This window comes from Ochotona princeps, chromosome 15, assembly GCF_030435755.1.
Source record: "Ochotona princeps isolate mOchPri1 chromosome 15, mOchPri1.hap1, whole genome shotgun sequence".
Taxonomy (NCBI): Eukaryota; Metazoa; Chordata; class Mammalia; order Lagomorpha; family Ochotonidae; genus Ochotona; species Ochotona princeps.
This window is the reverse complement of record NC_080846.1, coordinates 38,879,706-38,897,749: the sequence shown is the minus strand read 5'-3', so window position 1 is coordinate 38,897,749 and position 18,044 is coordinate 38,879,706. Positions and strand designations below refer to the sequence as shown.

At 38.1% G+C, this 18,044-nt stretch overlaps 1 protein-coding gene across 1 annotated transcript in view; it reads left to right on the top strand.

Annotated features, from left to right (window-relative positions):
- Positions 1-18,031, top strand: part of CEP290 (centrosomal protein 290) — a 69,009-nt gene extending 50,978 nt beyond the window's left edge. Inside the window, exons 44-53 of the mRNA XM_058673782.1 lie at positions 66-197; positions 3,346-3,432; positions 5,257-5,421; positions 5,939-6,061; positions 6,662-6,834; positions 9,194-9,335; positions 10,727-10,800; positions 11,379-11,473; positions 16,522-16,601; positions 17,469-18,031. Coding sequence (XP_058529765.1) covers positions 66-197; positions 3,346-3,432; positions 5,257-5,421; positions 5,939-6,061; positions 6,662-6,834; positions 9,194-9,335; positions 10,727-10,800; positions 11,379-11,473; positions 16,522-16,601; positions 17,469-17,693 — 1,296 coding nt within the window. The 3' untranslated portion in view covers positions 17,694-18,031. The remainder of the gene's footprint in view (positions 1-65; positions 198-3,345; positions 3,433-5,256; positions 5,422-5,938; positions 6,062-6,661; positions 6,835-9,193; positions 9,336-10,726; positions 10,801-11,378; positions 11,474-16,521; positions 16,602-17,468) is intronic.
- The last annotated feature ends 13 nt before the right edge of the window (positions 18,032-18,044 follow it).

Sequence of the window (18,044 nt, the reverse complement as noted above, 5' to 3'; positions counted from 1 at the left end):
TATCTTTTACAGCTTTTATTTATTTATTAAAGATTTAGCATATTTCTAACTTTTTTTTCTTGAAGACTTCAGTAGAGTCTGATGAACACTGCCAAAGAGAACAGGAGCTTCAGAAAGAAAACTTAAAGTTGTCAGCTGAAAATATTGAGCTGAGATTTCAGCTGGAACAAGCAAATAAAGATTTGCCAAGACTAAAGGTAAAAATATTATTATTTATTACAACCAAGAAAGCTAATGTCTAAAGTCACCGTTTGGCTATTATAATTATGAAATAAAGTAAAAAATGCATATTCATAAATTGTTATTGTGGTATTGTATTTTACACATTGTAACAGTTATTTGTTGGTGGTCTACTTTTTAATTTTTAAAAATTTTTTTTAATATTTATTTATTTGTATTGGAAAGGCAGATTTACAGAGAGTAAGAGACAGAAAGATCTTCCATCTACTGGTTCACTTCCCAAGTGGCTACAATGGCTGGAGCTGAGCTGATCTGAAGCCAGGAACCTGGACATTCTTCTGCTGCAGGGTGCTGAGTCCTGAGGCTTTAGAAAATTCTCCATCGATTTCTCAGTACATACGCTGGAGGGGAAATGGAGCAGCCAGGAAACAAACCAGCCATGTGGGATGCTGGCCCTTGCAAGGGGAGGATTAGCCAATGAAACCATCGCTCCAGGCCTCTGATTGCCTACTTTTTTTTTTTTTTGAAAGATTTATTATTATTGGAAAGCCGGATATACAGAGAGGAGGAGAGACAGAGAGGAAGATCTTCCATCCGATGTTTCACTCCCCTAGTGAGCCGCAATGGGCCAGTGCGCACCGATCCGAAGCCGGGAACCAGGAACCTCTTCCGGGTTTCCCACGTGGGTGCAGGGTCCCAAAGCATTGGGCCGTCCTCGACTGTTTTCCCAGGCCACAAGCAGGGAGCTGGATGGGAAGTGGAGCTGCTGGGATTAGAACCAGCGCCCATATGGGATCCCGGGGCTTTCAAGGCGAGGACTTTAGCTGCTAGGCCATGGCGCTGGGCCCCATGATTGCCTACTTTTTAAAAAAAAAATTAATTTGAAGGATTTATAGAGGACAAACACACACACACACATACACACCAAGTTCTTCTATCCACTAGTTCGTTACCCAGATGGCCACAATGTCCAGGGCTGGACCAGGCCAGGGACAGAAGCCAAGAGCTCCTTCCAAATCACCCATGTGGGTACAGGGCCCAAATATTTGAATCATCTTTCACTACCTTTCCCGGGCCATTTGCAGGGAGCTGGATTGGAATTGCAGCAGCTGGGGTAGAAACTGGCACATTTGAGATGCTGCTATTGCTTGCAGCATCTTTACCTGATCTGCTAAAATGCCAGCCCCTGTTGGTGGCTTACTTTGTACCAAATACCGCAGTAGGTACTTGGAAATAACAGGGGAAAAGTTTAAAATAGAAGCAGGCATGTGGTCAGAAGGTTAATCTGCTGTTTGGAATGTGTGCATCCCAGTCCAGGTGCTGGTTCTAGGCATGGCTGCTCTGCTTCCAGTCCAGGTTCCTGCTAATGTGTTCTTGGAGGCAGCAGATGATGGGCCAGGTGCCTGGTCCCCGTCACCAACATGGGAGAACCAGTGGAATTCTAGCTTCCTGGCTTTGGTGTGGCCCAGCCACAGCTGTTACAGGCATTTAGGGAATGAAGTAGCAGATGAGAGACCTCAGTCTTTGTCTTTCTCTGTCTCCTCCTTCTCTAGTTTTCTTTCTCTCTTACCACCACCATTCAATTTCCCTCACCACCTTTATCTCTTATTTTCTCTCCTCTCTCTGTCACTAATTTCAAATAGATAAAAATAAATAAATTTTGAAAAACAAAATAAAATGAGAAAGGCCTCCATACAGGGACAGAACGTATTATCCAGTCTGGAAGATCAATAATAAACAGTTTGTTATGTCGGCTGATATTAAGTGCTAAGAAATAGTAAAGCCTTATGTCACAGCCTGGTGACCTAAGCACCTGGTTCCAGTCTCAACTGCTCCAATTCTTCCAAGCTGATACATCTGATAGAACTGCAGAGGGTGGTCCAACTGATTGTCACCCAGTGGGTGGCCTGAAAGAAGCTCCTGGTTCCAAGTTCTTGGTTTCAGACCTGGTCCAGCCCTAGCTGTTGCAGCCAGCCAATTGGGGAATGAACCAGCAAACGAAAGACTCCCTTTGCCTGTCTGTCTCTCTCTAACTCTGCCTTTCAAATAAATTAAATCTTCAATAAAGAAGAAAAGAATAAAACAAGACTGGTGTGATAGGTGGCTGGAAGGGCGTGGTTCAAATTTAAAATAGGGTAGTAAGGAAAGGCTTGCTTATGAAGTAATTCCAATCACAAAAACTAGGAACAGCATCCCAGAGGACGCAAATAGTCAGCAAGTACAGATGCTCGGGGAAAGGAGAATTCTTGATGTGTTTTAAATTTTCAGTTCTTTTGCATCTTATTTCTTATGGCAGAGAGAGACAGAGAAAGGCAGGGTCTTCCATCTGCTGGTTCACTCCCCAAAGGCATGCAACAGCCAGGTCTGAGACAAGCAAAAGACAGGAGCCCAGAACTTTCTGCAGGTTGCTTCAGTGGATAGCAGGGCCCTAGTTCATCACCTGCTGCCTCTCACAGTGTGTTGGCAAGAGGCTGGCTTCAGAAGTGGAGCCAGAGTTTGAGCCACACATTCTGGTGCGGGGGGACACAAGTATCCTAGGAGTCATAACCATTGCCCCCACCCTACTGGATGTGTTTTATAACGTTCTCACACATTAAAATATAAGAGATATTGTTTCTTTTAGGCATTTCACATTATTTTTTTTCTGATATTAAGATTTTAATATTTGATTTTTGTTTTTCAGATATTACTTTATTTATAAGAATCTATAAGGTCTGTTTTCTAATCCAAAGTACTAGCAGTTAATTCCAACCAGTGATTGTATTAATGAAGTTATGTCCTTCTTCTCATTCTAGTTTTTACCATGTTGGAACTCATATTAAATGTTCAGTGTTCAGTTTTCTTTCTTCTTCTTCTTCTTCTTTTTTGTAATGCAAGGGTCAGACTCGACCTGTTACATTTATGGGTCAGTTGAAATAAGATTTCTAAACTCAAGTTTAGATTATACACTAAGATAGTAATATGGAAAATAATTGTTGACATTCATGTACCAAAACACTGGTACCAATTCAACATACATTTTGTTTCAAAATTTTCCTTTTGGGGTAGAGACCCAGGTGTTTTGTTTGGCTATTTGAACAATTAATTGTTCAGAAAAATTACTTGCCTTTACGTTTTCATAATTACAAATATGTTAAACTATTAAATTTTTATTTTCTCTTTCAGAATCAAGTAAGAGATTTGAAAGAAATGTGTGAATTTCTTAAAAAAGAAAAAACTGAAGCTGAACGGAAACTTGGCCATGTTAGAGGAGTGAGTATATGAGGACATGCCATCTATTTCTTTTGATTTTGAAAGTAATTATGAAAAACGGAAAGTTTAGGGCCTGGTGTGGTAGCCTAGTGGCTAAAGTGCTCACCTTGCATGCCCCAGAATCCCATACGGGTGCCGGTTCCTATCCCGGCTGCTCCGCTTCCCATCGTGCTCCCTGCTTGTGACCTGGGAAAACAGTTGAGGACGGCCCAAAGCCTTGGGACCCTGCACCCACATGGGAGACCTGGGGGAGGCTCCTGACTCCTGGCTTTGGATCAGATAGGCTTTGGCCATTGCGGCCGCTTGAGGAGTGAATCATCGGACAGAGAATCTTCCTCTCTGTCTCTCCTCCTCTCTGTACATCTGACTTTACAATACAAGTAAGTAAATCTTCAACAAAAAATGGAAAGTTTAGATGCTGTAACACTAGTGACAAGGCTTTTCCTTCCAGTGTTCTGAAGTGTGAAGCCCTGCCGAGCTCCCGTGTGTCTGTCATGTGCTCTTACAGACTTGTTATTTAAACTTCTGTCTGCATAGCCTTCTGAGCTCTGATAGTTACAATTTTCACGAATTTTGTACTTATTGATAAATTGTTCTAACATTTTAAACCCAATTTCTTTTTGTTTTATCTATGCCCACTTCTATGTATAATTTTTTCTAAATGTGTTTCCCGTTTTTTGTTTTCTGTTTTACTTCTGATGCAATTTTGCATTCACTTGTATAATGAATAAACGTTACTTCTGGGGCCAAGGCAAAGATTTAGAGCACAGTGGATTCCATTGTGGTATGATAAACAGAAGTAACCATGCCGACTCACTCAGGTGCTAATGTTAATGAGTGATGGATTCTGTGAAAATGCTGAATATTGTTTGGAAACTTGAGAACAGATGTCTTACTAACATAATTTGTTTCATAAATGAAAATCTATATATACATGATAAATACAAGAGGGCTTCAAGAAGTTCATGAAAAGTATCCATGAAAAAACTGCATAGATTTCAAACTTGCATGAAAATCAACATTTTTCCATGAAGTTTTTTTTAAAGTATCCCATAATACGATTTTATCTGTCAATCAAAAATAATTTTTTAAAAGAGGATATGTGCTAATTTAGCTTTTTCTAACTAATATAATTGTGAAGGTGTATATTCAGTTTATATATGAATTTATATTTCAGGAAACTCCATTGCATAGCATGATTGCAACTAAACTGCTAACAAATAGGTACACTATTGCGTTATTAATATTTGTTATTTTATATTGTAAGCAGTTAAATGTACTGCCTGATGATCCATCTTGGTTGATATCTTTTATACAGTTGTTTTTCTTTTTTTTACTTAAGATGTCTCTTCTATAACATTGGTTACAGACTACATTTCCAGGCAATGACTATTCTTAGAAAAAATTGCCTATACTATGCCGTAATTAAAATTTGATTACTCATTAGCTTCTTTAAAGTTACAGTTTCTCTTTTGTGGTTTTATTACATGTAAAGAAAATTCAGATACTCTGGAAAGAACACTAGGTAAAGAGATTATTTCAGTTCACTCTCTTGCATCAGACATCAAGGCTAGTGTGCTTTAGTTACTTATTAGCCGTGATTTTCAAAATATCAGATTATCTGTGACTTGGTTTTCTGATATAGAAAGTGAAAATTATCACTTCTGTGTCATTTGTACACTTTTGTTAAAGTTGGACTGAATTGTCAGAATCCATTGGTGTCAGATGTCAGAATTATTCATAATAATTTAATAATAAGCATTTTATGTTGTATCATCATCTCTAACATATTTGCTTAAGTAGTTAATATATTTGCTTTTGTAGTCTGGAAGAAGTGGGAAGACGATCCCAGAGCTAGAAAAAACCATTGGGTTGATGAAAAGAGTAGTTGAGAAAGTCCAAAGAGAAAATGAACAGTTGAAAAAAGCATCAGGAATTCTGACCAGTGAGAAAATGGCAAATATTGAGACGGAAAATGAACAGTTGAAGGTAATTTATTAATGTGGTCATATTTATAAGATGTTGATTCTACTTTTCAAGGAAAATTACAAATACTGTGTGAAATGGTTTCAGTGAATGTAGCATTGGTTTATGCATACAAAAAAACTTGCTGGGTTACCAGCTAGGGGTGGTTATAGCTTAGCTCATGCTCATATTCCTAAATATTTCAAGAGCAGTGGTTCTAACTCTAATTACTTGTGTTTGGTTTTTAAAATACAGACACCTAAGTCCCCAGCCCTAGAGTTCACTTGATTGTTTCAGGGTGAATCTTAACACAAGTGACATGTTGAGTTGTTTTGTTCATGGACTTAGCAACTTTTTTCCTACAAAGTGGGAAAATTCTGTAAAAGATTATAAGCGTCCAAGAAGAGACTTTGTTTCTATCACATTTGACCTCTAAAATGACACTGAATTGTTTTATAAATTTAAAATATTAACTTTTACTTTCTTCTTTGATAGTGTTTATATTATTTTATAATATATATGTTATTGCTTTTATTGCTAGACTGAACTAGAAAAACTTAAAGCTCACCTTGGACGTCAGTTGAGCATGCACTATGAATCCCAGACAAAAGGCACAGAGAAGATTGTTGCTGAAAACGAGAGGCTTCGTAAAGAACTTAAAAAAGTATGACCCAACATGATGAACCTAATTTTAATTTAATCAAGTAACTTTTCCTAAAACCACAAAGTAGATTCTTGATGAGAGTAGCTCTTTGATGCGCACATTAATAAATTTAGCAGCTGATGATGTTTATACCTGTCATACCTATTACATTTGTTTTTTTTGTTGGGTTAATAATAATGAAAAAATACATATGTAGAAGCAGTGTAATATGGAAGTTGGATAGTACAAATTACTCCATGCAACTTATGCATGATTTATTCCTAAGTTTTTAGAAATTAGAAAATTTTTTAATGTGTAAAAGACACAAAATGCCAGTACTCTAAAATATTATAGAGAAGCAAAGTGACTAAAGAAACACTAGAGTAAAATACTTATGAGCATATTTTTCTAACCACATTTACATGATCAGATAATTTTCTTGTTTCCTGTTTTAAAGGAAAAGAAATACTAGATTTTCAGTGAAATTTGAATCCGTATTAATTTAGAACTCCATGTTAGCTTTCCCTTGTGGTTTATAGCAATATGTTTTTAATACATTGCATTCATAAGGATAATGTTACACTTTGTCATAAGTCACTAATTAACTTATAATAACGATAGGAGACTGAAGCTGCAGAGAAATTACGGATAGCCAAGAATAATTTAGAGATTTTAAATGAGAAAATGATGGTTGAACTAGACGAGACTGTGAAGAAATTACAGTTTGCAGAAAGTCGAGGACCGCAGCTTGAAGGTGCTGACAGGAAGAGTTGGAAGTCAATTGTCTTAACAAGGTAGGAATAAAGAGTTTACCACTTACAGGAAGTTCAATCAGTTCTGATTTTGATATCACTGCTTTAAAAGGAGGTGGCATTATTCTAAATAATCTAGTTTTACTTTCCTTTTTCCATGAACTTTGGTTGTTTAACATGACACTCATTTTTTTATTTGCCCTACCCCTCCCTGTACCCTCCCTTCTCGGTGGACCGCCCCACCCCGTTGCCATATTACATTTTTTTTTATTACATTGCATTATGATGACACTCGTTTTTTTCCTGTCCTAGAATTGCTAGTTTCCTTCCTTCCTTCCTTCCTTCTTTTTTCCTTCCTTCCTTCCTTCTTTCTTTCCTTTCTTTTTTCCTTCCTTAAAATGCTTGAGTATAGAGAGAACAGAACTGAGGCTGGGCTAATATCTTGGAGGTGGGTTTGCATAATGAAGTCAGTTGGGGACCTGACGTGACACTGCCCATTGCCACTATAATCAGAAGTGGTTCCTCATGACCAATGCATCACTAGAACGGCTCTGATGTCATTTCTGTTTCTGGTCTTAAATGCCTTTGTCAAGGAAGCTGATGGTGATCAGCGAGAGCCTTTCCAGGTTCTCATTATAAAGCCTTCCTGGATGAGACTGTATTCTCCACTATCCGCCCAGCATATCTGCTGCTTCCCTCCCTCTCCAGAGGTGTCTTTGAGAACTGCATGGTCCATAGCTGTTCTGCGGAATGGTTCTGATGAGGAGTAGGATGGCAGCCGGAGCAAATGTCTCAGCACTGCTAGGCAGCAGCCACGTCCCAGAGTGGGGCTACTGCACTCCACGTGCCTTGCCAACCAAGTGTAAGGAGAAAAAAAACAGGTTAAACAGCACATTAGGGGGCCCTGATACCGAAACGTACTCGGCCAACTTCTAGCCCTGACTTTTGCTGCCTATAAACAAGTAGAGTTGTTCTATTAGAATTAGCAGTGGGATAAATGAAGGAAGGGTGCTAGGAGTGAGGGAGGAGTCCCTTGCCTTCCTGGACCCTGGGACTGGCTTTCAGCCAGCCACCCAACAGCCAGCTTGTTGTCAGTTCATTTGTTTGGGGATCCAGAAAATATTTCAAGTCACTTTGAGTTTTATTTGTTCAGCAGATGTTTGTAAAGTACCTGCTGTTACCTGTTGGATGTATCTCTAAAAAGCTCATCTTGCCTAGATTCCTGCAGGGAACCAGGTAGCTTCCATGCTTTGCAAGACTGAAGTCTGACTATGACCTCAAGTAAATTTTCTCTTCCTGGAGCCTGAAGGTTTTTTTTTTTTTTTAAGATTTATTTTGTTTTTATTGGAAAGTCAGATATACAGAGAGGAGGAGAGAGAGAGGAAGATCTTCTGTCCACTGATTCACTCCCAAGTGGCCACAACGACCAGAGCTAAGCCGATCCAAAACCAGGAGCTCAGAGCCTCTTCTGTTTCGCCCACATGGGTGCAGGGTCCCAACCTTTGGGCCATCCTCGACTGCTTTCCCAGGCCACAAGCAGGGAGCTGGATGGGAAGTGGGCTGCTGGGATTAGAACTGGCGCCCACATGGGATCCTAGCGTGTGTAAGACAAGAACTTTAGCCGCTAGGCTACCACACCGAGCCCCACCTGAGGTTTTTATTCATGGGAATGATAACTCCTGCCCTTCCTGTTCTAAAAAGGCTCTGTGTAGCTGTAAAATAAATTTTAAATATAAAAAGCATTTTATAAGGTTTATAAACAGTTGGGTTAACTGTTGACAGTATCCATTGAGGAAGATGACTGCATTTTATATTATTTATGTCCTTTTAATCTGAGAACTGAACAGGCTTACTGAGCGTAGAATGTCAGTAAACCACTTAGTAGGACGTCAATAAACCGTTCTGAAGAAGACATCAGTCTGTATAGAACCCGCTTGACAGAGGAAAGCTTGTTCTGACCCTGGCCTCTTTTGAGGTCCGGAGCTGAGGTTTTATACAACTCATAAATCAGCTCAAGACATCTCTGTTGGGATCCGTGAAATAGGTCTTGTCATGCAAAACGCCTTATAGTTACTCTGTTAGTTATTAAAGTAACTTACACATCTTTTCTGTCAGTTCTAACCCACTGCTAAGATATAGGGCAAAAATAATAGGAGGCTGATTTAGATATGAATGATCAGAGAAAGCCATACCACAATGCCAGCCCCAACTGGCCTAGAAGTGTACTTACCCCTTCCTGTCCCTATAATGCTAAATATATATACAGCTCAAGATTTGACTACAACAAGCATTATCTTTAGGATCCTTAATTTAGGACAGTAATTTCACCTGACCTACAAGTCAGCGAAAGAAATTATTTCCCATGTTTATGCTATTTTTATTTTTCTATACTTTCTTTCAGGATGTATGAAACTAAGTTGAAGAAATTGGAAACCGATATTGCCCAAAAAAATCAAACTATTACTGAACTTAAGCAACATGTGAAAGAGGCAACAGAGAGAGAACAAAAAGCCAAGAAATACGCTGAAGACCTTGAAAGACAGGCAAGTGATATCCTTTCTCCTTACTTGAGAAGAGTATATCTCAAGCCTCTTTATGAATTGTTATGTATAGATAAAATGAATCCTTGTTTAATTCTTCCCACAAAAGCACATATAATTGAATGGCACAATCCAACTGAATAATAGGACTGTTTGCCCATTTGTTTAAGGCATCAGTTTTGATGGTCACTGACTTCATTCTTTCTCTCATTTGCCACATTTTCACCATTAAATCATGGCATTTAAAAAATAGATCCCAAATCTGACCACTTCTTAGCCTGCCTGTCTCTAATAATCTTTTTTTTCTTCTTTTGAAAGACTTATTTATTTGAAAGTCAGAATTACTGTTAAGAGGGGCAGCTAGAGGGATAGCTTCCATCCACTGGTTCATTCCCAGATGGCTGCCATGCCTAGGACTGGGACAGGCTGAAGCCAGGAGCCAGGAGCTCCTTCCTCATCTTCCATGTGGCTAACACTTCCCAGAGGCTTCAGCTGTCTTCTGCTGCTTTGGCAGGTCATCAGCAGGAGGCTGGTCAGAAGCAAACAGCCAGTGTTTGAAGTGGTGCCTTTATGGGATACCTGTGTCTCAGGAAGCACCTTTGTCCACTACGCCACGATGCTGGCTGCCATAGCTAACAGACCTATGCAGGCTGCTCTCTCATGCCTGAACACTTCTGATGATATCCTATTATCTTCACTTTCATGCCAAACCATGTCAGTCCCATCCTCCATATCATCCAGTGATTTGCCATGTCCCTAATATAAAACTTCAAGTTCTTTTCATAACCCATAAGGAAACACATAAATGGCACCTAATTTTCTCTCCAGTCTCATTTTCTACCTCCACCCTCATTCACATCCATTTAACCACGTTAACATTCCTCTACTCTTTTAAACAAAACAGCTTTGTTCAAATTTCAAGTGCTTGCTTATTTCCTTTGTTTAAACACTATTAACTCCCAAAGTGATCGCTCTTTCCCACCCTTCACATCTCTTCCTCAGTGATGGCTCCTCGGAGTTCTTTTCCCTAACTAATCCTCTGGCACCTTGCATCATCTTCCCCTTTCCCCTGGATGGCAGCTGTACCTTTCCTTCCATTCTGGCAATATTAGCACAACAAATGTGCATTGCTTATCATTCTCTTCTACGAATGTTAAGGACCGTGCGAGAAGAGATTTTACCTGTTGCTATACCCTCTGTGCCCAGGGCTATCCTGAGTAATCATTTCCTCAGGAACCGTTTGTTGCACTAATGAATAATGAACTGAACATAGGAATATGCATATGTATGTTTCTGAAAGCCCAGCTTAATACTATGCTTTATTAAAATGAGTGTCTTTGTAAAACCTCTTATTTCCCTATCAAGCTTTATCTTGTTTTTCATCATGTCCACAGATTGAGGTTCTCAAATGTGTTCCTGATGATATCAAGACAGAGGAAGACCTTAAACGAGAGCTTCAAGTTCTTAGGTATGTTAAAAGCTCACATGTCTACTTTGATTTCCTGTTTTCTTCCTTTTTAAAAACAAATTTGGCTAACCAGATTTGCTCAATTGAGACATGAATTCTCTTCTGCTACCTGTAATGTTCTCCAGGTCTTTATTTCATCCTTCTGTTGTCATTCAGTCTATCTTGTACAGAATGGGTGCTAAAAAAGAAAGTAAATCTGAGTTTCCAGTTTCTAATACTGTTTAAACTTTTCTAACTGCATAGCATGAATTGAGCCTTAGGTTTCCAGAGGTAAATACTAATGAAAGAGAGAACAAGTATTTCTTCACTGTCAGGAGTCTCTCCGGCCACTTTCATTGGACTTCTTTTACTGAAAAAAGTACTCTTCAAAATAAAGTCACATCAGTTATCAAGGAAAACATGAAGACTTTTGATTTTGATCGAGAATGCAGTATTTCGGCATGATGAGTAAATAAATGAACACGTAGTAGCCTATTCTGTGTACCACACTGTATTAATTCGTAGGAAGTGAGTGAAATTTCTGCAGCAATGTCTGTTGGTTTGTGTTTTTCAACATGTTATTTATCATTGCATTGCAGATTAGCTAATAGCCAGTTGGATAAAGACAAAGCAGATTTGATTCTTCAGATAGAAGCTAACAGGGACCAACATGGAGCAGAACGTGCTGTGCCTGGTAATATGTCTTCCAAAATGTTAGCTATCCTAGCAATTTGAATTAGGACTCTCCTTTTTTTTCTATTTCTTTGTTTATTCAGATTTCACTTGGATCCCTGATAGGAAGTTTAGAAAACCATCATCACCTTGCTTTAAAAAGACTCCCATTGGGCAGGTGCAATGGGGTGGTGGGCTAAGCTTCTGCCTATTGCACCAGAATCCCATATTGGTGCTGGCTTATCTCCTGGCTGCTCCACTTCCAATCCAGCTTCCAGCTGATAGCCTGGAAAGGAGCGGAGGATGGTTCATGTGCATGAGCCCCACACCCGTTTGGGAAATCCAGAAGAGGCTGTTGGATTCAAATTGGCTCAGCTCCCACCAGTGTGGCCATTTGGGGAGTGAACTGAGGTTGGAAGATCTCTATCTCTCTTCTCCCCTCTCCATAACTTTTGTGTTTCAGATAAAAATAAATCTTTTAAAAAGTATTTCTATTAAGCCCTTTAAATTATCGTTACAGTAACAATAGTGAATACCCAAGTGTTTTTCTCTTTCTGTTACTGGTTTAATCACAACATAAAAGAAAGGAAGGAATATTAGGTCAACTTTTGCCAGTTGCAATATAGTTCCTTTTTTTTTTTTTTTTTTCATTTTCTGATACACTTCCATAGGAACTGGGATTTTCCTGCACGCTTCCACAGATCCCCTCCACCTCACTGATTCCCCTCACATTATAATCCTTCATAAAAAGTAGTAAGTCGATCATTCTGTTCTATATCCTGACAATGATAGAATCCATCATCCTATTGTCAAGATATATTTAATAGTCTCATTGAGAGTCCATTTTTGATTTGGAACTAGAGATATATATTGCATTGTATCTTCACATTTGGGTATGATGGTCCCTATTACACAGTTATTATACATCCGCTTAAACAAAAAGCCATAAAACAAAATCAACAGTAGTAAGAAAAATAGGAAATTTACAAAAACATGAAGTTAAATACCATGCTAATGAATGCCTGTGTGTCACTTAAGAAATGAAAAGCCTTCTTGAAGTAAACGCTACTGTGTGACCTATGAGTTAGTGAAAAAATTAATAAGAAAAAAAATTGAATTGTTCTTATATTTTGCGTAAAGGTTGCCTCATATGCAGAGAACATGTGATATTTGTCCTTTGGGGACTGACTTATTTCACTGAGCAAATGGTGTCTAGTTGGGGCCATTTGGTTGCAAATGGTAGAATTTCATTCTTTTTTAATGGCTGAGTAATATTCCATGGAGTAGATGTACCATTTACTTTATCCACTCTTCGTAGGATGGGCATCTGGGTTGTTTCCATGTCTTTGCTGTTGTAGATTGTGCTGCTGTAAATATAGGATGAAAAATATCCATTTCTCATAGGCAGATTTGATTTCCTTTAAATATATTCCCAGAAATGAGATATCTGAGTTATACAGCAGATCCATTTTAAGTTCTCTTAGCACTCTCCATACTGACTTCCATAGTGGTTGTAATAGCCTACACTCCAACTAGCAGTGAAAGAGAGTAACCTTTTTCACGTATCCATGCCAGCAGGTATTGTTAGTTGAATTCTGAATGTAGGCCAATCTCACTTCAGTTAGGAGGAACTTCAATGTGGTTTTTATTTGTATTCTCTCACAGCTAGGGAGCTTGAGTATTTTTTCATATGTCTATTAGCCATTTAAATTTGTTGTTTTGAAAACTGTTTATTTCCTTCACCCATTTATCCACAGGGTTGTTTGTTCTGCTGTCACTGGGGTGCTGAAACTCTTTTAAATCCTGGATATTAATCCCAAATTGGTTGTTTAGTGTGCAAGGATTTTCTCCCATTCTGTTGGTTGCTTCTTCGCTTTGTTGATTTTTAAGATTTTTTTCCAATTCCTATGTCTTAGAGAGTGCTTCCTATGTTTTCTTTTAATAGTTCGATGGTTTCTGGGTGCAGATTTAGGTCCTTAATCCATGTAGAGTTGATTTTTGTATAAGGTGACAGGTGGAGGTCTTGCTTCTCACTTCTGCAGACTGCTGTTTAGCTGTCCCAACAGCATTTTTGAAGAAACAAGACTTTTCTCCTAGATTATTTTCAGTTCTCTTGTCTAAGATTAGTTGGCTGGATGTGTGTGCTCCCTCTTGGGGTTTCTGTTCTGTTTCATTGATTCTGTTCTGTTTCTGTACCATTATCAGACTGTTTTGATGATCACTGTCCAGTAATATGTCTTCAGGTTTGGAATTGTGATGTTTGTAACCTAATTTTTATTTTTCAGAATAGCTATGGCTAATCGTGGTCTCTTGTGCTTCCTGATGAACTTTTGTATCGTTTTATCTATTTCTGAGAAAAATGTTGTTGGGATTTTGATTGGGATCGCATTGACTCTGTGTATTGCTTTTGATGTTGTGACAGTTTGATTATTGATCCTGCTGTTCTAGGAATAGAGTTTCTCCATGTTTTAACATCTTCTATTTTTTTTATGTTTTGTAATTTTCATCAGAGGTCTTCCACGTCTTTGGTTAAGTTAATTTCAAGGTATTTAAGATGCCTCTCCACTATTTTAAAGGGGACTGTACCTACAACTTCTTCCTCAGCTATGGAATTATTTGTATATTCTAGTGCCATTGACTTGTGCTCATTAATTTTGTATCCTGCTACTTTTCCAAATTCTCTTATGAGTTCTCTAGTCTCCTGATTGAATCTTTTTGTTTTCCTATGTAGAGAATCATGTCATCTGCAAACAGGGATAATGTTAATTTCTCACTTCTAGTTTGAATTCCTTTAATTTCTTATTTTTGATTAATAGCTCTGGCAAGGACTTCCAATAGATATTGAAGAACAGAGATGAAAGTGCACATCCTTATCTAGTTCCAGTTCTTAGTGGAAAAGCTTCCAGTCTTTCCCTATTTAGTATGATGCTGGTGTTGGATTCTTTGTATATTGCTTTGATTGTGTTATAGAATCTTCCTTCTATGCCTATCTTTCTTAGGGTTTTCAAGCATGAAATAGTGTTGGATTTTACCAAGTGCCTTCTCTGCATCTATTGAGATGATCATGTGGTTTTTAATTTTCAAATTTGTTGACATGGTGAATCACATTTAGTGACTTGTGTATGTTAAACCATCCCTGCATGTCTTGGATGAATCCCACTTGTTCTGGGTGAATGATCTGATTGATGTACTACTGGATCCTGTTGGCTAGCATTTTGTTAAGGATCTTTGCATCTGTGTTCATCAGGGATATCAGTCTGTAGTTCTCTTTTTCTATGGTATCTCTGTCTGGTTTTGGTATTAAAGAGAGCTCAAAAAGTGAACCCAGGCAAAGAATTGCCCATCTTGCTGATTTGTTTGATCCAACCGCGAGCAGAATGAAGCAGCAGACCTGAGGTGGGTGGTGCAGGAAAAGGGTGAATTTCATGGCCTAGAACCCTAGCAGTGCCACTCTGGACACCATTTTGTATACTGGGACAAAGGCTATGTGAGCAAGCATTTTTGTATGTACTAAGCCAGAAACAAAATCACTTAATGGTTAAGAGCATTGCACTGATCCCACAGGGAAAACAGTGCTGATCTAAAAGCCTGCAGGTTCCACCCTAAATAGGCTCAGGTAGCCCTCAGAACTAATAGCAAACAAGTTCTGGCAAGACCAGCACCACCAAAACTCAGAGATTTACAACAGTTGGTTCCAAGTATGTGACAGACCAATGGGCCCAAGCCTCCAGACCAAAGTCATTTGGTTTTTGGATGTTCCATTGTTTTTGTTTCTGTTATGAGGGGTAAAGTACCAACTTCATTGACGTAGGCAAGTTCCCAACACCTAACAGAGTTTCAGGTGAAAGCTTAGCTTTGTGGCCAAGCTGGGCTGCTTATTTCTTTTCCTCTTGGAAGTAAAAACGAGACTCTCCTGAAGGGCCTTGTGGCTCATCCCAGTCATGGACTGAACAGCAGGTGCAATGGCAGTGGGGCAGACATGGATTACTGCCATTTTCGAGACTGGAGATGTGCAAAGCATCTCTTGTAACATGACACACACATGCTGCTCCCAGAGAGGAAGAATCCTCATCTTGTTTACTTAGTGACCTCTAACATACGAACTCTGCTGGGGATTATGGCTCAAGGAATGGTAGTCTCCTGACCATTAGAGTACATATTCTTCTCTTCCTTCCTTCAGGATTGCTGAGGAGGGAGTAGAAGGAAATCAGGACTGTCCTTTCCTTAGAGGCACTAGGAAGATCTGGAAAGAGCAAGCATTAACACTTGAGTGAGCAAACTGAACTCTGCACTGTTAGTGGTTTGAACAGCCATGCCCATTGTGATTCTAGGAGTAGGTGTCAGGAAAAGAACTTCAAGTTACTTTCGGGTGCCTTTATTTCAACACCCATGTTTCGTAATTTATCTGAAAGGCAGTTAGTCAGGGGGAAACGTCTTCCCTTTGCTCATGCATTCCCCAAATGGCCCCAACAGCTCTTCTACTTGGGTTCAACTACTTGAGCCATCTTCCACTGCTTTCCCAGGTGCTGTACTGGAGTTGGATCAGAAATGGAGCAGCTGAAACTACAAGCTGGCATTCCTAGAGATGCCAGTCTCACTGACAGTACCATCATCCACTGGGCCCCAACATTGGTCCCTGAACATCTATATTTCCTGATTGGTTTACTGTCATTTCAGTTGTCTATCAGATTTTGTTTTTATCAGTACATATAATTTATTCAAGTACTAGGACCATTAATTCTTTGATTTTTGCTTTGTGGGGAAATGTCTCCTGCTTTATAGCTTCATTTATGAACGTTTTAGTTACTTTTCTAACATGAAAAGCAGGCAGAGTGAGGTCCAGAGAGATTCTCACTCGCTGCACATTCTCCCAATGCTTCGGGAGGATGGCCCGCCCGAAGCAGGAAACTTGCTATGGAATTCTACACGTCACAGCCTGAAGAGGGGTTCAGCTGCCAGAATCATATTTTTCAGGCTCTAGTTTTCTGCTTATTCTCCAAAACATATTCTTTGTCTTGATCTTACTCCACCTGGGAAAAAGCTGAGTCTAATCTTTATCATTTTTGACAGATACTGATCAACTAAAGGAAACGGTAAAAGACCTAAAGGCACAGCTTAAAACAGAAAATCTAGAAAAGCTACAGTTAAAGGTAATTATATAATTATATCTAATTTTGTATACTGTTTTATGAAAAACACTGTAGAAAACTATTTTTATTATTATCTTTCAGTTTTAAGGACATATCCTGTCAAGTCCTGGAAGTACATATTATACTAAAAAGTGTTCAACTTTGCTACTGCCAATTTCCTTATGTTCACCTATGTTAAAATATTAAACAAAAAAAAAATCGCATGCAACAATAGAGCAAATTTATTTTTTAATTGTAACAAATATAGCTCATTACTTGGATACTTTCTTTAATTTAACTTTTGCGGGTGGTGCCTTCAAGTTGTTTTTTAGGCTTCTTAAGGTTTACTTTTCCCTGAAAACATTTTATTATGATTTTCCCCTTTTAAGGCAATGTAATTGAACCAAACAGCATGGAATAGGCTCTTCTAAATAATCATTAATGCTCAAACCAGATGCCTAACTTGGACAGTCAGAAGTACCAGGATTTCCCTGATCATAAATAAATTTAGGAAAGTTGACCACTACTCATTAACAATTAGCATCTTGTAAAGAGGAAATATAAATTAATTTAAATAAAATCTCAACCAAAATATCCATGTTGTGTTGAACATTTTTCATTTCTCAATGAATATATTACATTGAATGCTATTATACTCTAAAAACTGTACAACTGTTAGTCAAACTTACAGCATACATTGTTTGACAATTATAAGTTATTTATTTATATTGTACAGTGACACCTTATTAACAATCTTAAGAAAATACTGCATCTATAACACTGACTATTTAGGTTACTTTGGCTTTCTTACTTACGATTAAATGTCTTTAGTTGAACTAAAAATTGTATTCGTATACATGACTTTTAAAGATAATATATTTCCATTAGGAAGAAGTTAAAAAGCTGAAGAAAGAACTGGAAAATTTTGATCCTTCGTTTTTTGAAGAAATTGAAGATCTGAAATATAATTATAAGGAAGAAGTTAAAAAAAATATTCTCTTAGAAGAAAAATTAAAAAAAATTTCTGAGCAGTTTGGTGTTGAATTAACTAGCCCTGTTACTTCTGAACAGTATGAAAATGAAGAAAGTCCTGATAATTTCCCTATATATTAAGGTCCATCAATAATCGTAGTTTTACTTATTTATAAGTTAAAATTTTATAGGATATTAAGCAAATCTGGACTGAAGAATTTCTTCATCTCTATACCATATCATTGCAGATGTGAACTGAAATTTTTATTAAGTAAAATTTTTTGGAATTTTATCTTAGTGGAAAAGTATATTTTGAGGACTTAGATTTTTCATTAAGCTAGGATAAAATAGTTTTTCTATGTTCATAATGGTTGCATTAAGGTTTTTTGTTGTTAATAGTATGAAGGTAAACTTTAACATCTGTAACATTCACAACTATGATTTGTATATACTTATATATATGTAAAGATTCTCAGATGCTTTCATTTGTTG